The 24261-nt window shown below is 43.6% G+C and overlaps 1 protein-coding gene across 1 annotated transcript; it reads right to left on the bottom strand.

The window, feature by feature from the left end:
* LOC310676254 (interleukin-1 receptor type 2-like) lies at positions 1 to 23001 on the bottom strand. The gene is made up of 9 exons (XM_083437988.1): positions 22865 to 23001; positions 20085 to 20212; positions 19722 to 19980; positions 14338 to 14512; positions 11783 to 11957; positions 10110 to 10175; positions 5910 to 6045; positions 3754 to 3899; positions 1 to 2762 (listed from the first exon to the last, which is right to left on the bottom strand). The coding sequence occupies exons 1-9, from the start codon at positions 22876 to 22878 to the stop codon at positions 2635 to 2637; spliced, it is 1227 nt and encodes a 408-aa protein (XP_083294114.1). The 5' UTR covers positions 22879 to 23001; the 3' UTR covers positions 1 to 2634.
* Positions 23002 to 24261: the final 1260 nt, after the last annotated feature.

The following is a 24261-nucleotide window of genomic DNA, read 5'->3' as shown; positions in this document are numbered from 1 at the left end:
TCATAATTACATACAGAATTTATTGTTTGGAAACATTGTGGTTCACTGGACACAGACAATATCCTTCTGGGGATTACAACAAGGGACAGAAAGCATTGTTATGTTGCTGATCACATCATTTTCTGGAAAGAAGATAATGACGAGCCAAGTCGTTTCTGGAAAATCAACTTGGGTCTGTAATAATATTACATTTCCCTTCCCATTTTCCCCAAAGACAGCTCGTCTACCATGACAGCTGCCTTTCATTCTCTAGCTACCGACCTTTGAACAAAAGCAAAACAAAAAACAGAGTCACCTATGGAAGTAATTATAGTTACATATGCCTTCTTTTCTACTAATGTAGAATCACTAAATGAATCCTTTGAAAATGAAGCAACTCTCAGACAGAGGTCACTGAACAAAGATGGAGAGGTTTTTGGAAAACCAGCCAATTTGCGGTTACTATGACATCAGCACCTGGCACTGAAAGAAGGAAGGCTGACTTCTTTCTTTCAGCAAAAGCATTGCAACACAGATTTTTATCTTTGTCCATAGGGTGCAGCTGCTAATCTCAGAACAAAAGCTTTCCAAAGCTTAGAACTACTAGAGCTGGAAAAAATATCTTGGCTCCCAGACTGTTCGTAAGCCCTTTTTATTTAATGCATACACAGGTAAGACACTGACAGATCCATACATTATATTCTAGTCACATTAGACACATTTGCCAGCATCCAAATATCTGAGAAACTCATTTCAAGAGAGCTTTTGACAGGTTTAGACAGCACCTTCCAATGCCGCATGGTGAACAGCTTTTAGAACTGAGGGGAGATTCAAAGCAGTTTGGAATACTGGGCAGGAAAAACTGTTCAAAGTTATGAGGACATTCTAATGGGGATTTCACAAACAGTTCTTTCGATTGCTGATCTAAGTGTTTTTATTCATTCCACATTAATAGTTTCAAGAAATGAGAGTAGTATTGAATACTCCTATTTGGGAGTGGAGTACTCCTATTCACAAAATGCTGCAATGTGGAGTACTCTTATTCAGGGTCCCTGCAGCTATGCATTTTTACAGAATGCATCATTCCACACCGCCTCCTCACAAATGTCAGTCAGCCTTCCTTGCCCACTGAGCATGCCCAGTCTTTATTGGGCTGTCTCCCCCGTTGGTCCCTCCCCCCTCAAGTCTTTTGTAATTTTTCAAATCCCAAGCCTCCTGATACCCGCCTCTTGTATATTGGCAGTGCCATTTTGGCTACCAAAGGATCCTCACTTTGCGAATGAATCAGATAAAAGTAAATAGGATTAAGTAAGGAATACGTCCTTTCCCATCTTCTCCAAAGCTATTTAAAGGCCCAAACAACTAAGGATGGTGCCTGACCTGGGAGCCCCAATAATGTCTAGAGTAGACGACATAATTTCAAGCGCCAAAGAGATTTGTGGGCCCCTTTCCTCTGCCTGCCATTTCCCCTTCTCTAGCCCCTTCCAGCTCTCACTTCCATACATCACTACTGGGAAAACCATAGCTTTCACTATACGGACCTTTGTCGGCAAGGTGATGTCTCTGCTTTTTAAGATGCTGTCTAGGTTTGTCATTGCTTTTCTCCCAAGTGAGAGCTGGACCATAAAGAAGGCTGATTGCCGAAGAATTGATGCTTTTGAATTATGGTTCTGGAAGTGACTCTTGAGAGTCCCATGGACTACAAGAAGATCGTACCTATCCATTCTGAAGGAAATCAGCCCTGAGTGCTCACTGGAAGGAAAGATCCTGAAGCTGAGGCTCCAATACTTTTGCCACCTCATGAGAAGAGAAGACTCTCTGGAAAAGACCCTGATGTTGGGAAAGATGGAAGGCACAAGGAGAAGGGGATGACAGAGGACAAGATGGTTGGATAGTGTTCTCGAAGCTACCAGCATGAGTTTGACCAAACTGCGGGGGTCACGAAGAGTCGGACACGACTAAACGACTAAACAGCCCCTTCCAGCTGTGTACTTTTCTCCCAAACTGGCTCAATTCCAGTGTCAGAGCCTAGTTCAAGGGATAAAAGACCTGTGAGGATAAGATAGGTGAGGGAGCAGAGGGTTTCACACCCCTGGCCTCACATCCCTTTGGAAGAGCATTAGCTTATCATCATCCTATTTAGTTTGGGTCTAAGAAATCGCAATTAGGAATATCAGAAGCTTCCTTATACTGAGTCAGATCAATGGTTTATCAAGCTCAATGTTGTCTACATGGACACGCAGTGGCTTTCTAGGGTTTCCGACAGGGACCTTTCCAGTCCTTCCTGGAGGTGACTTGGACTGAACACGGGGTGTTCTGCATGCAAGGCCAACGCTCTACCACTTTAAGAGCCCACTAGATGAGCTATGGCCCTTCTGACACACCTTCTGCTTCTGCAAGGACCATCCTTATTTCTGACTAGTGTGAGGAGCCTCAAGCAGCAGATTTGAGAGGTAAATTAACTGACGAAAATTTGCAATTTATTTCATTAATATATATTTTTACCACCATGGGAAATTACATCAGGCTTTTCTGCCTCTGCCAGCAAAATGTCTTGGGTGATTTTTGTTTTCATCCAAAAGGTTTCTTGATATATTGCAGTAGATTACCAATCAATTGGTTTGTTTTCATGCTAAAAGAAGAACATTTTGTCCTTTAGGATTTGGTTGCAATATATCCCCTTGCTGATCTTCTCTTCCAACATTTATGCAGGCACACTCCTCCCGCAATCGCGACAACGAGAGCCACAGGAATGAGCGCCAAGTACCAAGACGTATCATGTTCTAAAAAAATAAAATAAAAGTTGGTGTCAAACTTTGCGGAGCCTAAATAAAAAAGTAGGGGTGTTATTTCATAAAGCCCACATATTTCAAACGGAGTATTGAATTCCCAGAAAGGTCGTATGACATTTGAGGAAGAAAAATGGAAGAAACTAAGTTAAAATGTTTAACAGCATAAAAGAAGAGCAGCTCTCCTAGATCTGGGGAACTACCGTATTGGCCTGAATATAAGCTTCACTCCCCCCCCCCAATTCCGAAAGGAGAGAGCGAGGGATAGGAAAGGCTGCCAGCAACGCAGTGCGGCTGCCCCACCACCCCACCCCCAGTATGCAGCCAGGAGCAGTGAGGAAGGGAGCGGCTTATATTCAGGTATTTTTTCTTCCCCCCTACAATTTTAAAGGTGTGGCTTATATTTGGGTGCGGCTTATATTCAGGCCAATACGGTATAATCTTGCACAATATCCCATTTCCAAGAGAGGCCAGCCATATTTGAAGAAAGTGGATAGGGAGTTCCTTGATCCCTCTTTCATAATACAGTGGGACCTCGGGTTACAAACTTAATTCGTTCCGGAGGTCCGTTCTTAACCCGAAACTGTTCTTAACCTGAGGCGCACTTTTGCTAATGGGGCAAAGTTCGCAACCCAAGGTACTACTTCCGGGTTAGTGGAGTTTGTAACTCGAGCCATTTGTAACCCAAGGTACCACTGTACCTCGTGGAACCACTCTCTCTTAGCCCAACAAACACCCTTATACTGTCTGAGAATTGTTCCATGTAGCCAAATGCTGTCTACACTGACTGATAGCACCCCCAGGCTTTCAAACAAGGGGTTAACCCTAGCCCTATCTTGAGTTGGAAGAATTAGATATTCTCTTTGCAGTTACCAACACAGCCATGATGCACAATCAGGTTCTCAACCCTGGTAAAGGTCTTGCAGAGCTGAACCATACATTAACAAGTAGGGCAAGAATAGTATATTCGTACACAGACACATACCTTGTTGCTTTACTTGTGCTGCACGTATTTCATGCCCGAGACTATTATGGGCAACGCATGTGAAGTCTGTATTGAAATCAGCTTCTTTCACAGGGTCAAAAATCAAGGGGACCTCAATGTAATTTTCATCATTTTCTACAAGTTCCCTAAAACAAGGAAACAGTAATTTATAGGATCACCTTTTTTTTAACTGATAGCATTTCAAGAACACTGTAATTTGATTTTTTTTAGTCTAGCATTGTGTGGCGGGTGGCTGGCGAGGTGCATAACTATGGGCACAGCATTTTATAGCACATGGGAATACGTTCATTTCACTGCAACACCCTGATTTTGAATATTTTGTATTCAAAATAGTAAGAAAAGTGGGTTTGACAGGATCTCAGTAGTGAACCATTGTAATGCAGTTGTTAGTGTGTCAGGGGGCTTCCAGACTGTGACCAGGGTGTTGGCATGCTTAAACTTTTTGGATTTGCCCCAGGAAGGAAAAATCCAGATTCAATAGGAGGGAATGTGGGCTGCCATTTTGATGCCAACAACATCATACGGACCCTGCAAAAAGCTTGCATGCAGGAGGAGCACCAATCCCACAATAACCACCTGTCTGGAAGCACTTTCAGACTAAAACCAGGACAATGCAGATTCATATTCTCATTCAGCCACAAAGTATACTATGGTGACTGAATCTGCTTGGAATGTGGTTTAAAGGTGAAAATATAATAAATGATGTAGAAAGGAAGCTGCAGCCCAAGATAGGAAAAGAGGTATTAGGGACCTCATAGCTACTATAAATAAATTAAGAATTGCAGGGCCTGGTGAACTTCATCCAAGAGTACTAAAAGAACTCAGAGCCTCTGAGTCTCAGAGCTTCTGTCTATAATCGTTGAAAATTCTTGGCAAACAGATGAGGTCCCTGTGGAGTGGAGGCATTAAAAAGGGAAGAGGAACCGGGAAATGACCGACTGGTCAGCTTGACATCGATACCAGGAATGGTTCTGGAACAGATAATTAAACAGTCTGTCTGTGAGCACTTAGAAAAGGATGTTGTGATTATGAAGAGCCAGCATGGGTTTCTCAAAAGCAAATCATGCCGGACTGATCGTATTTCTTTTTTTTGGATAGAGTTTCAAACTTCGTGGATCAGGGGAATGCTGGGGATGTAGCACATCTTGATTTCAGTAAGGCTTTCGACAAAGTCCCCCGTGATAGTCTTGTGGAGAAGTTGGTAAGCTAGATGATGTTACGGTTAGGTGGCTAGCTGGAGGTGATGCCAAAGTGAAGTGTAAGAGAACTATACAAAAATGGTCAGCCTCATCTTGAATTGGGATGGGAGGAGACACAGAGATGCTTCCTTCTCATTGCTGAATCCAAAGCTATGGCAGGGCGGTAGTGGCTAGAAACCTAACAGAGGACCAAGATCTGTTAATGCTGTGAGCCTTTTCATCTTGTGTGTTGTTGTTTAGTCATTTAGTCGTGTCCGACTCTTCATGACCCCATGGACCAGAGCACGCCAGGCACTCCTGTCTTCCACTGCCTCCCGCAGTTTGGTCAAACTCATGCTGGTAGCTTCGAGAACAATGTCCAACCATCTCGTCCTCTGTCGTCCCCTTCTCCTTGTGCCCTCCATCTTTCCCAACATCAGGGTCTTTTCCAGGGAGTCTTCTCTTCTCATGAGGTGGCCAAAGTATTGGAGCCTCAGCTTCACGATCTGTCCTTCCAGTGAGCACTCAGGGCTGATTTCCTTCAGAATGGATAGGTATGATCTTCTTGCAGTCCATGGGACTCTCAGGAGTCTCCTCCAGCACCATAATTCAAAAGCATCAATTCTTTGGCGATCAGCCTTCTTTATGGTCCAGCTCTCACTTCCATACATCACTACTGGGAAAACCATAGCTTTTACTATACGGACCTTTGTTGGCAAGGTGATGTCTCTACTTTTTAAGAAGCTGTATAGGTTTGTCATTGCTTTTCTCCCAAGAAGCAGGCATCTTTTAATTTTGTGGCTGCTGTCACCATCTTGTGTATATATGTGTAAATAGAACCACATATCCCAAAGATACTGCTGTCTCAAGTGACCTCCATTTTAAAGAAACTAAACCTAAGGTATGTTTTGGCACCTCTCACTGCTCAGAGATTGGGGTGAGCGTAATAATACTTACTGACGTTCTCCTTCTGTAACTCTGCCCTTTTGATAAAGCCTACCAATGTAAGTCTTGTTGGCTAGCCACCAAACCTCAGTATAAAAATGGCTGCTTTCTCCAGTAAGCACTTTGCATATCATTGTCAGTCGAGAACCTAGTTTTAAAAGGAAACATGGAAGCAAGAACAAACAAATGTTGAGTACTATGTTGAGCAATAATGGATATCACCACTCCTTAATTCTTAAGTCTTCTGAAGAGCTCAATACATTCTTATTTCAGCTGACATTCAACGGCCTGGATTAAGTAGGTGTATTTTTGTTTTTATTGCATGCCCTTTGTTTTAATTGTTACCAAATCAGACTCCTTGGGAAAGGTGTGTTAGAAACTGAACTAAATAAACCAAGAAGTCTACCCAGAGAAGCAATTAGCCATTATTCATCACGTAAACGTAAAGGGACCCCTGAAAATTAGGTCCAGTCATGACCGACTCTGGGGTTGCGGTGCTCATCTCGCTTTATTGGCTGAGGGAGCCGGCGTACAGCTTCTGGGTCATGTGGCCAGCATGACTAAGCCACTTCTGGTGAACCAGAGCAGTGCACAGAAATGCCGTTTACCTTCCCGCCAAAGTGGTACCTATTTATCTACTTGCACTTTGACGTGCTTTCAAACTGCTAGGTTGGCAGGAGATTCATCATGTAAATAAATGTAAATGTTTTTAGTAAAACAGGTGGAAGAAGAAAATACAATTCTCACACCACTTCTTCTGGAGTCTGATTACCTGTGGACACTTAAAGTGTTGCAAATGTCTTGGTTTTTGGCCCACTTCCAATGCAAATATTGGGCATCCAGTTCAGCGCTTGGCATACGCCAGTCAAATATTGTCGTTAAACACTGCATGGTGCCAGGAATGCCACGGTATAGACAGCAGCTTACAATTTTCATATATTTGTAAGATTTATATCCCACTTTTCATCACCAAGCAATTCAGGGTGGGTCGCAACAAAAGATGTGTATCTCCATTATAAGAGTACAAAGGAGGCAGTCATGGTGAGTTCTAGCACCTCTTTTTTCTAGAAAAATAGCACTGAATGTCCTAATAAAAAGAATGCTTTAAAAATACTTGAGTATTATTTGGCAACATTTGACCAAGCCTTTTTTGACCAATCACCCAGCCTAGTAGGGGAACCAAGAAATAGGTGGATCAGCTCTAGAGCATTGCAATAAACAACTGCCACACTTCAGAGCTTTTATCATCAGCTAACAAGAATCTAGAGACGCGGGTGGCGCTGTGGATTAAACCACAGAACCTAGGACTTGCCGATCAGAAGGTTGGCGGTTCGAATCCCCGCAACGGGGTGAGCTCCCGCTGCTCCTGCCAACCTAGCAGTTCAAAAGCACATCAAAGTGCAAGTAAATAAATAGGTACCGCTCCTTTACCTTTACCTAACAATAATCTAATAGGATTAATAAAATGCAGCCAACCCTAACAATCTCAAGGCAAAAGTGACAGATAATTGTCCTGGCTGAGTGAAATACCTCAGGCATCCCCTGGATGAGCAACAAGAGCCCACAGAAGCAACATTTCCCAGAGATGCCTGAAGCCTCAAAATAAAAACACTTATTTAGTCAACATCCCAAAAAGAGGAGTTGGAAGAGATGCTGGTGGCAAGTGAGTTTTTGAGCAGCGTCTGAACAGCTTCTTACAGAATTAAAGCAATAGGAGTCAAGCTTGTTTAGCTGATGACCCTTTCTATTTATGCTAGCCAGCAACATGCGACTTAACCACATCCTTCTTGACTAAGGCAAACATTCCAATAGCCTAGAATAGCATGAGTCACTGTACTTGTTTGCACATGGAATATTTTATTGCTGCAGAGAAGTTTTTGAGTTTTTTTTATGACATTTGCTGGAGCTCATTCAAAAGCACGGTATCAGCCGGAGATGGCTCTGTCTTCACAGGGCATTAGGTACAAAATATCCTTCTCCCATGAAGGCACAATAAAAATATATACTTTGTTTGAAAGGAAATCACTTTCAAACTTGTGCAAATATTTAGCAATACCGATCACTTCCTCAACGCTTTTTTTTTTTTTTGCAAATATGCCAAGTTAGACTTGAGAACACAGTGAACCCTTTGATACATACCATCTGTACTTGTCCAAATGATTAGCAAGATGCAAAAAAATTACACATGTTGTAAAATTGTCTGACTGGTGATACTATTTGTTTAAAATTAATACAAATTATTTTTTAAAAAGATGAAAAAACAGCCTAGATTTAGTGACAGTAGAGGCCAGCCTAGAAACCTACTGCCTATCGATTGCAGAGGTCATGTTGACATCCTCATTTCCTTCTACATTTGAAGACTTGCTCACACAGAATCTATGGTAGCTCTCTAGGCTAGGCCCCAGACCATGAGGTTCTTGGTTCAAATTACCCAGAGTCCCTGTAACTTGCATCAATTCTTTTTAGGACCTGGTATATGTGACCGCTTGTAGACAAGTACACATCTCAGATCAGGTTCTGGGCTCCATATCCCAGCCAGCTTTTGACCTCTAGGTTCCCACAATGTGTTATATACATGGGGCTGCCTCTGAAGATGGTTCAGAAACTTCAGCTGGTACAGAATTCAGTCGTTGCTTACCAGGGCAAGATGGTATGAGCATATACAATGGTAGCTTGGGTTACAAACGGGTTAAGAACTTTACCTCAGGATGAGAACAGAAATCATGTGGCAGCGGCACGGTGGCAGCAGGAGGCCCCATTAGCTAAAGTGGTATCTCAGGTTAAGAACTGTTTCAGGTTAAAAATGGACCTCTGGAATGAATTAAGTTCTTAACCAGAGGTACCACTGTAATGTCAATCATGGCCTGACTGAACTGGCAGCCAGTTAGTTTCCAGGTCTGATTCAAAGTGCTATTTTTGACCTATGAAGCCTTAAACTGCTCAGGACTGCAATACTTCAAGGACCGAAGCGGCCTTTTCTGAGGTGGCCCCTTGCTTGTGGAACGCTCTCCCCAAGGAGCCTTAACTGGTGCCTTCATTACATATCTTTAGGGTCCAGGCAAAAATATTCCTCTTCTCCCAAACCTTTGGCTAATTAAACAATATATAGCCTTTTAAAACTGCGCTGGGGGGTGGGTGACAGTATTGTTTTCTTTTGTTACTAAAGTCTGCATTTCGGTGTTGTAGTATTGTAAACCACCCTGTGATCCTCAAATGAAGGGCAATATAGAAATTTAATAAAGATTTTGGTATGAGGTCTGGTGAAAACCTTTAGGTTAATGATGGGTGGAGGCTTTTTCATTTCTTTCACAAGACTGGTTTATCCAAAGAGCACACACATTCCTACATTTCCGGAATAGCTGTTAAACAGAAGAAATAAGTGTTCCATATTGATGACTTTCCCCCAAGCATACAGAACACTCTTTTCAGCACTACACATATGTCATCTTTTTTTCTACTTCAAGTGCCGTGCATAGGTTCTCACAGAGCTATGGACCATATCTTTGACACCATGGTAGAGGAACAAAATGCCAGGACTTTTTAAAGTGTTGTCCAAAGAAGAAAGGGGCCCCGTTTCTCAAGTCCAAGCAACAAAATGTCTTGGGAATTGTAGTTTGATGAGGGTGATCTGCTAGGAGCTCTAACACATAGACCTCCTACACCACCCCTAGACAGAACTTCCATTTCAAAAGATCCCTGGATAAGGCGAATTAGAGCCAAAAACCTATTTTCCTGTATTCCAGTTGTTCTTGTTCCATTTGTTTTAAAATACATGGAAGCCGCAGGTGGTTGAGTGGTCACCATGTCCCACCAGCTGTTTGTTCAATCAAAATCACACCAGCCTGGTTTTTGCCCAAATAACTGGCAAGGAAAAGGTTCAGCTCCTCCACTCCATTCCTCAGTTTTGAAGACATGAAGGAACAAGGGGGGCAGGGGGGGGGAAATCATGACATGACACAATATGTGTAAGTTTGGTTTGGCCCTGTTCGCAAAAGGCTGAATTGTGGATACGCCTCAGGATGCAACAGATATCATTAATTCTGCCACAATTATAGCAAAGTCAGTAAAGCCACCATTAGCTGTTATTATGGTTGGAACTAATATAGTACTTAAACCCACTGGTAAGAAATTTAAAACTGAGTTATAATTCTTATTTTGTAACATAATGGTACTTTGTTTTCAGAAATGACTTCAATAAATTGTTGGCCTTACCGAGACCTGCTAATGTAATCTTTTCATTTGGGTAGACAATCACAGGTCGGCTTCTCTTCTTTTGGCCTAGTGAGAGTTCAGAGAAAAGATGTTGCAGATAATTACATCCGCTTTTCTGATACAGCAATAGTTTCCATTATTTACCAGGATAAATAACCTCTCTCAAAAGAATAAGGCACAGCTGAAATGTAACTGTTATCACCAGAATGAACATCGACCAGAATTCCAGTGCGTTCAAAGATCTTGTCTCTCTCTCTCTTTCCTCTCTCTTTGCTCTGTGAAATTTTCAGAGGTTCTCAGCTTCTTTAAAATGAATTGAAATGGGGGAAGAATGTGCAGTTCTTACATTGATCTGAAAACACATTAAGCATACTACCACCCCCTGCTGGTCAGCCTATGTACTGACTAACAGGTAAATTAACATATGTATCTATATTTATTTAACAGAGCAGCAGACAAAGAAACCTGTACAAATTTAAAAATAAAAAGGGGAAAGTGAGATAGGTGTATTTGTCTACCCTTTCCCACTATTAGTTAAATATTGCATTCCCCGAGCTAATGGAAATCACCTCCCAGGGCTCTCTTTTGGCATAAATTACTCGGTTTTGCAAGCGGAGGCATTTAAGCCACAAGCATTCTACCTCCCACAAAGGCTGTGAATTCCTCACACTTCTACTGGCCACTAGCCAGCGATCTTAGTTCTCTTCTGAAACTTTTTCAGCTCTTATCGGAAGCAAATAGCTGGAATGTTGTGCTGGATAAGCTCGGGGCTTTAGCAATTGGCAGTTGCAATGATGAAAAAGAGTAGGAGTCTTTTCTTTCGCTGCCAAAATACATCCTAGGAAAGCTGTTTTAGAGTCAGGACGTGCATATTCCGTGCATCTGCAGTTGGGCAACGTTTCTGACCCTGAGGGAGACATTCTTTTGACCTCAACAGAAGAGTGTTTTGGGCTGTGACGATACATGGGGGGAAGAGGGTTACCCGTTTCCTTCCCACTGGTGACCCCATACAATAAAATTCAGCCCCACACAGGAGATTCAAAAATACAGTGGTACCTCAGGTTACAGACACTTCAGGTTACAGACTCCGCTAATCCAGAAATAGCACCTCAGGTTAAGAACTTTGCTTCAGGATGAGAACAGAAATCGCGTGGCGGCGGCGCGGCGGCAGTGAGAGGCCCCATTAGCTAAAGTGGTACCTCAGGTTAAGAACAGACCTCCAGAACGAATTAAGTTCTTAACCTGAGGTACCACTGTAGCCTTCTTTTAGTGACAACAGAGAACTGTTTTCAAGTCTCAATAATTCCCTGTGGAGCGGTAAGGGGCTAGATGGGGAGGCCCCATGGCTCGCATCTGGTCCGTGGGGCATACCGTAAGTTCTCCACCTCTGGTCTAAACTGACCGGCAATGGCTCTCCAGGTTTGCAGTCTTTTCCTGCCTTGCATAGAAATGCCGCAGATTAACCTTTCGTTTGCATAGCTTGTGTTCTGAGCAATGACTCCTTGCTACGCATATTTCAACAATCTGCACATTTGTATAATTGATCCATGTGGAAAATTCAAAGTTTACTTCATACCCAATTTGTATTTTTTTTAAGCAAAGAAAAGTGGATCATCTGTATGTACAGTCCTGCTCATCATTGCGTACTTTAGTAGTTCAAGAGTAAACATTACCAAGTGTTTCTAACTGAATGGTCCTGGTGATGTTATATTGTCCCGCTTCGTGCTGAAACGTCAGCTGACAAGTATAGTAGCCTGAATCATCCAAGGACACAGAGTTTATGATGAGGTAATTTGTGCCCTTCAAAACAGCAAATTTTTTATTGTCAATGTCCAAAGGTGTTGAGTCCTAGAAACAAAAAAATAAAAGTACACAAATAAAATGGGCAGCTGAACATTTAGTGGCGAAATACAATGCTTCAGTGCCAAGAAGTCTTAAGGTGATTCCCCCCCCCAGTCAATTCTTAATGTCACTGAGCTAGTTTAACATCCATTGATGCAGCAATGATGGCATTTGGGAAAGGCCATGAAACACTGGGAAGACTGCGGCAGGGGTCTGATTCCTGACAGATTCCAAAGCAGAAAAGTGCCTCAAATAAGCTTTTTATACACAATGTCCACATAAAGCTTAAATGCCACTGCTTATTACTGTGTACCTGAGCACAGAGGATCTTGCAGTAAGCACCAGACTCACACCTTTCCCCCTCCTTCTCCCCCCACAGAGTCGGAATAAGAGTTATTTTCATTTTCACGAATCCTGGTTTATTACATTCAAACCAAGGGCAGTGGTTTAAAACAAGCTCTGACCAGTTTCAAAACAGGCCAACTTAAAAAACAAACAAACCATGGATTATGAAGCTGGCTTCCTTAACTAAGCAGGGTTTGCAAGTGTGACGATTTGGTTTACACTTTGACTCTCTTCAGTTTCCGTGTGGTGCCAGGAAAGGAGAGAGCTCTTTGTTAAAGTCTTGCAGTAAGCCACACGGTTACACAATAATGACTAACTGTTGTAGTGGCAGCGTAAGTGGAAAATTCCATATTGTATTGATCAATCAATGATAGATTAAATGAGGACAAGCCTCCGTTTCTGGTCCATATCACTTTCACATGTGTTCACCCAGAAAACCTTTCCATCCCATATGTGCATTAATGTTTTATTTATTTATTTATTAAAAATCTGAACAAAAATCAACATTTAAGTGCTCGTTCTCAACTGCATTTTTTCTTAAAACATGCATTTCATTTTCTCTCCAGATATGTATCTTTAAACATGTTCTGATAATTTATATTGAACCGAAAATTATGTCAACAGCATCTGGAGAAGTGTGAGATCTGACGGGCATGTTCTGATCCATACATTAGTCAGTCCAGGAATTGCAGATTAGGTCAGTTTATATCAGAATGATCAAATTCCTCAGGCGAACCTGATCAAAATAGTTCTCCATCACAAAGTTAACTTGGCACGATTCCAGAAGAACTTTGTAAAATGATATTGTGATACTGGGTTTCACTTTCCATTATTGGCCAGACACTATTATCACTAAATAAAAACTCATGGTCTAGTCAGTTGCTGACAGACCTGGTTTCTGGTGAAAGGGCTATAAACTACAGATAAATTTAGCAGGGCTCTGCAGGATTTCAGAACTACTGCCCTCCAGTTACCAAGTCATTAGTGTCAAAATTAAATGTGCACCATGCACATTCATAATTCAATAAAATTTACACGTGGAAAATGGTTAGTTTAGAATTTGGACGGAGTGGATGGCTTTAATCAAGAAAAAAGGAGGAAATTAGTTTTGGTGAACTAAATTAAGTGCTGGGCAGTTCCAAAAAAATAAAATAGCCTCAGGCTTTGGCCTCACCTTAGTATGGTTCTCTTGGATCAGAACTAATGTTGTGTCTAGTCTAGCACTCTGAGTCTAACATGCTTCTGGACATAACCAAGGCACAACGGCAACAACCTTTTCTTTTGGCATCAGTATCTGATGTTCAGGGCTATGCTAAGGTTACCAGATTTTTTTTCAATGAATCCAGGGACACTTTTCAACTTCAGCAGGAATGATAGGATTTTGTATGGGGAATGATTTGTAAATCCGGGGACTGTCCCCTGGAAACAGGGACATCTGGTAACCTTAGGCTATGCTGCCTGTGAACATAAAGAACATTTGGGGTTTTTTGGGGGGGGGAGCTCATGATGGACCTCTTCTTTGCGAAAACAGCTTGTCATCTTAAATGCAAATATTCTACAAACAAAGCAACCTAATGAAACTTTCAGGCTATTGTATCAAAGCTTTAACTCAAGAGCACATCTGCAGGCCACCATAATCTAAGGTCTTTTTTCAAAGCTACAGCTGATTACTCTGATCCTAGGCTAAGGATGGTTAATTTATGTCCCTTGAGATGTGGTTGAACTACAGCTCCCATAATCCTGGACCCCTGGTCATGCCAGCTGCAGATGGTGGAAATCTAGCAACACCTGGATGACCATAGCAGCCCCATCCCTGGCCTTAGCAGAGTTGGCCACAATTACACTAAGATGGCAATTCAAATCAATGGGCTTAGGCATGTCATAACCCAGCATAGGACCCTGTGCAATTTCTACCATGTTGTCAGCGTCTTATATTATTCTGCCTTTCGTTCTGAGTGCAATGCAGATGATAGTCCCCTGTGGGTTTGGATACTGGAAGTCCAAGTTCAAACTGGCATGAAGAAATTACCCATAATAATACCTTGTACCATTTGAGTTCGTAGTTTGTATTCTTTTGTACAAAACTCTCCAAGGCGGGACAGACAACCTTTCCAGGACTAAATGTGAAAGCCTTCTGGAGATAGGAAATATTTCGAACAGCGCTTTTCTCCACAACTGTGAGATGAACAGACACATCAGCACAGTAAGAAGAATTCCTGCAGGCGGAGGGCAAATGGGCACGGGGAGAGAAGAAGAAACACGACATTCATACACAACAAGGGAAGATTTATCATTGCACCATAACCCACCATTGCTTTTTATTATTCAGATTTAACCATTTTGAACAATTAAGTACACACAGGGCACTAAAATCACCGCCCTCTGAAAAAGCATCATTGGTTGGCAACTTGATTCTTCAGACAATACAAAATACTCTGGCTGAGGGACCTGAACCACACACACACACACACCCTGCTGATTTCAGAGCACACTGAACACAAGTGCCAATATGACAATATGGGCTGGTTAAATGACCATGGGCCTTAGGTTGCAGACCCCTGGTCTAGAGGCTCTGTGGGCCTCAGCCGACAGTTCTGTCTTTTAAGCCGAGTAAGCTGTCAGTCGGGAAGTCTCCCTGAGCTTGTGCAGCAGCCGCTATAAATTGAGAAAATTATTTGGGAAGGAAGGACAAAGCACCGCAAGCCTTGAGGAAAGAGCGGGTGGGGGAGAGGTCTGTCTTGTGATGTTTCTCTAACCTGAGAGACAACTAACAATAAGCCATTACAGTAACAAGTTAGTGGAACCAGGACTGAAGGACTGAGCAAGAAGACACTCGCAGACAGAAGAGATCCTTAGTTGCTGGAGACTGTTGTTGTTGTTTAAAGTTCCTTGCTCATGAGGAGAAGCACAAGCCAAGGTCTGTATCTGAGACTGTACAGGGATTTTTGTAGGCAGGAACCTGCTTCATCCCCCCCCTTTTTTTTTTTACTCAGATGAATGTCCTGTACGTCTAACTCGACAAACACACAAACAATAATATCATATGGCAGTGGTTTTCAACCAGGGTGCCTTGAATGGTAGTCAGGGGCAGTGGCGTAGCGCGGGTTGTCAGCATCCGGGGCAAGGCAAGTAATTTGCGCCCCCTAACCCGTGGATTTGCGCCCCCTAAACCTAACCCCCAGATGTTGCACCCGGTGCGGCCGGCCCCCCCTGCACCCCCACGCTACGCCACTGGTCAGGGGTGCTGCTGGCAACTCTGGCCTCTGTCCCTCTTTCCTTCCTCCCCTCCCTATTCTGATGCCCTCTCGCATCTTCCTCTCAAAGGCTTGTGCGGCTGTTTGTTGCGGCAGCCCTGGCAATAAGCTCCACCTGTGAATGTGGCCTCTGGAGGGCAGCTCTCTTTGGGGCAGGGAGGGCAGCTCAAAGACCAGCAGCAGCTGCCCAGGGGACTCCCAAGGAGAGGGGAGAGGAGAGAAGGCTGAGGGAACACTCCACAAGGGAGGGTGTTTGGAAAAAAAGGGTGAGGGACTGCCAGCTCTGCAGGCAAGGGATGATAGAACTGGGCTCCTGAGCCCCGCAGGGGTGCCTGCAGAAAGAATGCAGTTGGTCAAGTGATCTGCCAAATGTGTATGTTGTTCTGAAAAAGGTGTATGTTGTTCTGCTCATGATTACTTGGCAAGGAACTGACTTGGATTTTTCATTTGGACATAATATCTTCCAGATGAATTTGCTTGTGGGATTAATATAGAGGCATTATAATGGAACTGACATTATGAAAGAAAAAAACATCAGCCGCTGACTTTTTCACCGAAAAAATCATTTACATATCCTCTGCAATAAGTGACCTCTTTCTGCACGTATGCCAGTCCCCCTGAGGTTTACACTGGAAGTCTTGCATACTTTTCATTGCACATGTCTCTTTCCACTCAGTGGAGTAACTTCTGGTATCAAGTACATTGCAACGCCACAGGACACTGAGCACATCTGTGTTTCTCTACTGAGCAACCTTGGGACACTTTTCTGTCTGTGCAAGACTGCTAAAATATTGCACAGCGGTAGTGTAAGAGCTGTTTCATCACTATCAGGCTCAACAGCGTCAGTATCACTCTCAGCAGATTTTTTTTGGGGGGGGGGACACATATTTTCTGTTTATCAGCAATGACCAATTTAAGACATTTGAAAAAATACAAGCCCATCCCCTTCCATCTTCCATTTCTTACTGGAGGGCTAAATGTGATCGAAATTACTTGCGGATGTGACTTTTAGCCATTGACTGCTACAAGGATTACAGTGGTACCTCAGGTTACATACGCTTCAGGTTACAGACTCCGCTAACCCAGAAATAGTGCTTCAGGTTAAGAACTTTGCTTCAGGATGAGAACAGAAATCGGGTGGGAGCAGTGGGAGGCCCCATTAGCTAAAGTGGTGCTTCAGGTTAAGAACAGTTTCAGGTTAAGAACAGACCTCTGGAACAAATTAAGTACGTAACCAGAGGTAGCACTGTACACAAATCCAGATGTTCAAACAGGTGGCAACAGGTGGGACCACAAGAGACCAGTTGTGTAAAGCACCACTTTCTGCACTCTAGACAGGCTCCCTATTCTAAACGCATGCCCTGAACAGACATCACGGACAGTTTAAGGCCAAACCCTGCCAGCTGCTGGTGCCTATCTCCCTTGAACTGGTTTTTTAATTACTTCTTTTCTTCCGCTTTTTAACAAAATGCAGACACTGAGGCTATAACTTGAGGAGGAAAATTGATGTCGTGGTGGGGAGGTTTCTTGACCTTCCCTTTCCTTGAGCCATTTTCAATAAAAATCACACCCATTCCTGCTCATAAAGATGGAAAGTGTACGTTAGGCTGCCGCAAGGCTTCTGCCTGGCTACTTGCATTCATCAAGCCCAGAAGGAAGCTTCTCTTTTCCAACCCCATATCATGGACTATTCATTAGGTAAACGGTAAAGGGACCCCTGACCATTAGGTCCAGTCGTGGCCGACTCTGGGGTTGCGGCGCTCATCTCGCTTTATTGGCCAAGGGAGCCGGCGTACAGCTTCCAGGTCATGTGGCCAGCATGACTAAGTCGCTTCTGGCGAACCAGAGCAGTGCACGGAAACGCCGTTTACCTTCCTGCCGGAGCAGTACCTATTTATCTACTTGCACTTTGACACAGTGGCGTAGCGTGGGTTGTCAGCACCCGGGGCAAGGCAAGTAATTTGCGCCCCCTAACCCGTGAATTTGCGCCCCCTAACCCTAACCCCCAGATGTTGCGCCCGGTGCGGCCGGGCCCCCCTGCACCCCCCACGCTACGCCACTGCTTTGACATGCTTTCGAACTGCTAGGTTGGCAGGAGCAGGGACCGAGCAACAGGAGCTCACCCCGTCGCAGGGATTTGAACTGCCGACCTTCTGATTGGCAAGTCCTAGGCTCTGTGGTTTCACTCACAGCGTCACCCGCGTCCCGGACTATTCATTAGCCCACACTAAAAACAAAGCAGCATTTAATGTGACCATTAATAACCACAATTGTAACCATTAATAAGCATGCATGGTGCTTTCTAGAGTGATAATGTTAATAATCATCAAAACATTGCAGGGTCTTCAAAGCTCATTTCATGCTCCTCTCCTTGCAAAAGATACAGATGCCCCAAGCTCTTCCCCTCAACTAGTTGCATTTCAGTGAGTGCTTTGCCCTTCCTCTTTCCATACGACCTGCAAAGTGCCACATGCATATGTAAAGGTAAAAAATATGTAAAGGGCCCCAGTCAAAGATGACTGTGGGGTTGCAGTGCTCATCTCACTTTCTGGCTGAGGGAGTTGGTGTTTGTCCACAGTTTTCTGGGTCATGTGGCCAGCATGACTGAACTGCTTCTGGTGCAACGGGACACTGTGACGAGTGCCAGAGCGCACAGAAACACCGTTTACCTTCCCACCACAGCAGCACCTATTTATCTTCTCGCACTGGTGTGCTTTCGAACTGCTAGGTTGGCAGGAGCTGGGACAGAGCAACAGGAGCTCGCTCCATTGCAGGGGTTCGAATTGCCAACATTTTGGCCGCAAGCCCAAGAGGCTCAGTGGTTTAGACCACAGCACCACCCGCATCCCTTGTAGTGCCAGACATACAAAGAGTTCAAGACGTCTCCTTGCGGGAGAAACATGACTGTCCTCCTCACTCCACATATGAAACAAGGGTGCCAAAGAAAGGAAGCGTAAGTCACTTCCACATTCTGTGACCGCCATTTAATAATAATAATAATAATGTCCAGAGCTGAGGAGCCATACTCTCTTGTGGCTAGGCTTCACATTGTATTGGTGATGGATGTAACATGTCGTTCCTTCTCTTGCAAGGGCTGCACTTCCCTCAGGAACAATAATGCCTGAGTTGGAAGTAGCCACATGATCCAATGCAGCTAAACATTATTATAATGCAACAGTGACTTTGGGAGGGGATGGTATTCCTGTGACAGTCACACCAAGCTTCAGTTATAGGATCTGAGCCTTGTTCTTAGTAATGGAAGAATAGTTACACTGAAGTGTGCCCAGCTCCTAGGGGCAGAGGGGTCTTTGGCCCCTTTAATATTTGCTGGCAGGGGATCAGGTCCCCTTAATGTTGAGGGGGTGGAGGAGGCCTAGCACAGCACAGTTCACTGGGTGGCTCCTCCTGAGCGCGAGAGAGGAAGCTGTTCCATGTTGGGCTCCCTGCTTGGCCTCTCCCTGAAGATGCGAGTCGCACATAATGACATGTATGCACGCCACATGCCACACACACCAATATTGGGTACAATATGGTAGCTTTGGTTCACCGAAGTTATGTGGATTAAGATGGCCTCAGATAAGGTAAAGGTAGAGGTACCCCTGCCCATACGGGCCAGTCGTGACCGACTCTGGGGTTGCGCGCCCATCTTGCTTAAGAGGCCGGGGGCCAGCACTGTCCGAAGACACTTCCGGGTCACGTGGCCAGCGTGACGAAGCTGCTCTGGCAAGCCTGCACCAGCGCAGCACACGGAAACGCCGTTTACCTTCCCGCTATAAAGCGGTACCTATTTATCTACTTGCACTTAAGGGTGCTTTCGAACTGCTAGGTGGGCAGGAGCTGGGACCGAACGACAGGAGTTCACCCCGCCGCAGGGATTCGAACCGCCGACCATACGATCGGCAAGTCCTAGGCGCTGAGGTTTTACCCACAGCGCCACCGCGTCCCTGGCCTCAGATACATTGCAGCAAAATTAATCCAATGCATTCAGTCTCTGCTCTAAAGAACTCTTACTTCTCAATGCAGCTTACCTTCTCCAACACTTGATAAACAGTACCCCAGATCTGTCTTGTAAATCCATTGCAGGTAAGTCTTCAGTGATGCATGAATACGCATGTTATCTGGTTAACCCTCTGTAGCCTAGGCTAACAGTCTTGTGCCTTAGAATGCCTACCTTCGAGTGCAGATATATTCCCCAGAATCCTCACTGGAAGCTGGCAAAAACCAAAGAGCATCATCTTGTAAGAGTATTCTTGTTTTTCTGTATCCTGCAGGGATAATTGTTGCTGAACCATTTTTCCCCCAGGTGAGATTCAAGGGCTGATCAAAAGCATCCATAGGTTTGTATCTCAAAGGAGGGCATTTGAGGACCACTGGTTCTCCTGCCAGTACAAAAGTGGACCTGAAATGCACGGTGCGATCGTGGCAATTATCTACATAAAAATAAAAAAAGAATGGCTTTGTATTAAAAAGAAGAAGAAAGAAACACTGGAATGTTCTAAACCAGGATTTGGCCATTGATGGTTACTGCTTTCACCTGCACTTCCCGTACGCTGGATTCTGAAGGCAGAAGTACCCAATGTATTGGCAATGAAAATACATAAGAGCCTGGGCACCATATTCCGTAGAAAACAGGAAAGAGAAAGATGGATGACACCTTGGAACCTGCGAATGAGAAGAAGAGTGTCATAACAACAGAAGTGTTCTAAACGAGATGGTGACTAAACTACTTTATTTAGAACAAACTGTTAGGCATGAGAAAAGCCCACCAGAAATATCTCTTCAACTGCCTGACAGCCTTGTCTCTAGAGCTCCTGGGCTTAAAACTGGGACTTGCATAGCCACCAGACTCTGATGAAAACATGGATTGGATTCCCTTTACATAGTAGTGGTCAACCTTCTTAACAACTCAAGCCCAGAGTACAAAACAGTGTCTCTGTTGTGGACAGTGAAGTGCATATGCTGTACTGCTCCATCACAAGTGCTTGGAGTAACTTTGCTTCTTATCTATTGAACTTGGGAGCAGATAGTCTAGTACTGGACTGGAAGACTTCAGACTGGATTATGGCATAGATGAACTCATGGGACCCTCCTGTTCCATCCTGAGTACCACAATCTCCAGCTGCCTGTGGCACATTTGCCAGGCATGTCCTAAAACCAGGGTGACCAAATTGGTACCTGTCAGATGTTTGGGACAACACTGAACACCATCTGATGCTCAGTCTGTATATGTGTGTAAAAAAACAACAACCCTCATATATCACAAAGGCACCACAGCTTCCAATGACCAATGAACCAAGACCAAAGTATTCTATGCTTTTTTAAAAAAAAATGTAAATCACTTTGAGGCTTCTTTTTGTAGTACTGTGAGTTGACAAGTAAACATAACAAATCAAAAAAAATGTGTTGGCACCCCTGAAGTCTCTCAACACTTGGAAGCTGGGCTGTGTGCAACTGGAGATGAACAACTTAATAGGTTGTTCATAATATGGATTCCATTTTCACCTCAATTTCTCCACTCCACATTATTTCTCCCAACTGACAGTTGACTGCTCTTCTCTGCTGACTAGAACCATCAGCCAACCAAAGTCTTATTGTTTTCCAGACCAATCAAAATGAATTTACGTGATCCAAGCCACATCTACAAATACTAAAAGCGATGATCTCTCTCAGTTTTCAGAATCTGCTGCCAAGCAGCTACTGCTAAACAGGCCTGCAATATAGTAACAGTGCAAGGTTGTGACTTTGACAGTCACACTCTGACATCAACACAGACCACATAACTTCCCTTCCCCCCAGCACAAAACATAATCATGGGCACAACATTTCTCCACAGTCATATATTCACATTTAAGTCCTGTGACCTCCTAAATTCAGGGGACTTAAAGCCAGGTGTTTCTAGTATTGCTTGCTGAAAGGCTTCCAAAACACTGTATTTTAGCTTGTCATCATCACACAATCTTTTTTGTACAACCAAAGTTTACTTTAGAAGGGATACTGTTTGCTAACGAGAGATGGTTCTATGGTGTGTTGTGAGCAAACCCAAATCTTTCCTTAGATTATTTATGTATGTAAAGTATGGCTACTTTAAATACTTTGGCTAGAACTCAACTTTCAGCAATTTAAAATTATTATTCTGGCTTATTATTCTGGTTTCTTATTGCTGTTTCCTAAACTCCACAGGAAGAAGCTTGCTGAAGGATATTTGAGTTAAGTTCATGGTTACCAACTATTAGGTATCTGAGCACTGAAAATGCATGGTCTACACATTACTCAATACATTTTGTGCAAGTTCATGTTTCCGGTTCTAATCTGAAACATGAGTCATGTCCTCCAAACCAGGATATAAGCCAAAATCAAAATACGGGAAGTGGGCACACTGTCTTTCTCTAAAATTTAACCTTCTGAATATAGCTGACCAAGCTTTTTCTGTACCATCTACAGTTCTTCTGACAGCAACTCCAGCCACTGGCCAACCTCAGCCCCCTAGATTGTGAGAATGATTTTCCTATCCTTGGGGACATCAGATAGAACCCAAGTCCATTGGCTCCCAGTGAGAGTGATAGATACATGATTGCTTTGGGCAACGGAAAGGGGGATCTTTCTCTGGTGGGAAGGAGAGGTACATACGTAGGATAGCATGCACAGGGAAATGCTGAGGTGCAAATCACTCCCCTTTGGCATAAAGTCAAGGAGGAATAGGCAACAGAATGTGGAAAGGGGCCAGTGGAACTCTATGTCCTTAGAAGACTAGGAGTACAAAGCCATGTGCCGCAAATCTACATATAGCAGTTTATATGCATGGATGCAAATTTAGACTGACTTCTGTCCTATAAGCAAAGTTGCAAAAGCAGGAAGGGGCAGCTAAGAGCCCCTGGACCACCCACTAGAACACCCCACAATGGGTGGTTTTAGTCCTGAGTTTTTGGCGTGGGCTATAGGAGGCAAGCAGTGTCCATTTACCTCTCAGCAGAACAGACACAGGGCCACCCATTGCCCCATGCTGTAAACCAACCAATGTTGACTATATTTCATGCCCTTCATGCATGAAAGCAAAACCAAAACCTCATGGAAGTCTTTCATTCCTTGACAAAAGGTCTCAGTTTTTAGTCATATGGAATCTACAGAGTTTTACTTCACCAAATATAGTTCTGTGAAGACCTCTGCATACATACTGTAGTCAATAAATAGTTGCAAGAACCATCAGCACTCATATGCTTGGTCCATTAGCTCCCCCGCCCCTACTTTTGAACAAACAATCAAACTGTCCATGTTTTATTACTCTGCTATCTCCACAAAGAAGCATTTCACACTTACCCAGATCTCTCCATCTTTTGTCTTGGAACTTTTCAAAGAGCTGTAAAGTACTTTATCTCAATGGAAGAGTCTCAGCAGATGGACTTATATATATCTATATATATCAGAAAAACTTACGAAAACTTTCCCAAGTTACCCAATTCTGATTTGTCAGAACAAAAGAGGTATGAGGTACACCTTTCCAGCGTTTCGAGGCTATGGGGAACAAAAAAACCCAATACTTGTTCAAAGCAAGGGGAAGTGACTTCCTTTTTTATGACGCTGTTTCTTTCCAGTGGAGGGAAAAACTTGCAATTAACCTCAGACAACAAAAGTCTTTTTGCTGTTGCCAATCAGTTGACAATGTTAGCATTTGTAGGGCTGTCAGCTGGGAAAAAAGAAATTAAGTTGATCTTCTACATTATAACCATTAACTGGTTATAACATACAATAATTTTTTATTATTCATTAACTTTCTATACCACCTTTCACGGGAAGATCACAGGACGATTTACAATATAAAAGCACAAAAATATGTAACAAAGTAACAAAGCAAAAACACCCACACAAGTTAAAAGGCCATAGATTGTTTAATCAGCCAAAGGCCTGGGAGAAGAGAAATGTTTTTGCCTGATGTCAAATATACCGTATTTTTTGCTCTATAAGACGCACCAGACCACAAGACACACCTAGTTTTTGGAGGAGGAAAACAAGAAAAAAATATTCTGAATCTCAGAAGCCAGAACAGCAAGAGGGATCGCTGCGCAGTGAAAGCAGCAATCCCTCTTGCTATTCTGGGTTCTGGGATAGCTGTGCAGCCTGCATTCACTCCATAAGACGCACACACATTTCCCCTTACTTTTTAGGAGGGAAAAAGTGAGTCTTATAGAGCAAAAAATACAGTATATAAATATATATGAGGAGAGCGTTCCACAAACAGGGAGTGACAGCAGAGAAGGCCCATTCTCATATTACCATCCTCCAGACCTCTTGTGGTGAGGACACTAGAAGAAAGGCTTCAAATGATAAGCACAGGGTCCAGGTTGGTTCATATGGGGAGAAGCAGTCCTTGAGGAATTGCAGTCCTGAGCTGTTTAAATTCAAAACCAGAATTGGGCCCAGAAACTAATTGGCAGCCAGTGCAGTCAGGCTCATACCATGGGATTATATGCTCATACCATCTTGGCCAGATGAGCAAACTGGAAACTGCACCAGTTTCCAAACTGTCTTCAGAGGCAGCCCCATGTATAACGCATTGCAGCAATCAAACCAAAGCTTAGACAGCATGCCATGCCTGTCTAGATGGGGTCCCCAGCTGAAGCTGATGGAAGGCACTCTATGCCACTGAGACCACCTGAGCCTCAAGTGACCACAATGGATTCTAGATATATACCTGCTCCTTCAGAAGAAGTATAACC

The sequence above is a fragment of the Podarcis tiliguerta genome, assembly GCF_965153285.1.
Source record: "Podarcis tiliguerta genome assembly, chromosome: 4".
In the NCBI taxonomy this organism is placed as follows: Eukaryota; Metazoa; Chordata; class Lepidosauria; order Squamata; family Lacertidae; genus Podarcis; species Podarcis tiliguerta.
The sequence above is the reverse complement of the archived record's forward strand: the minus strand, read 5'-3'. Positions and strand labels throughout refer to the sequence as shown.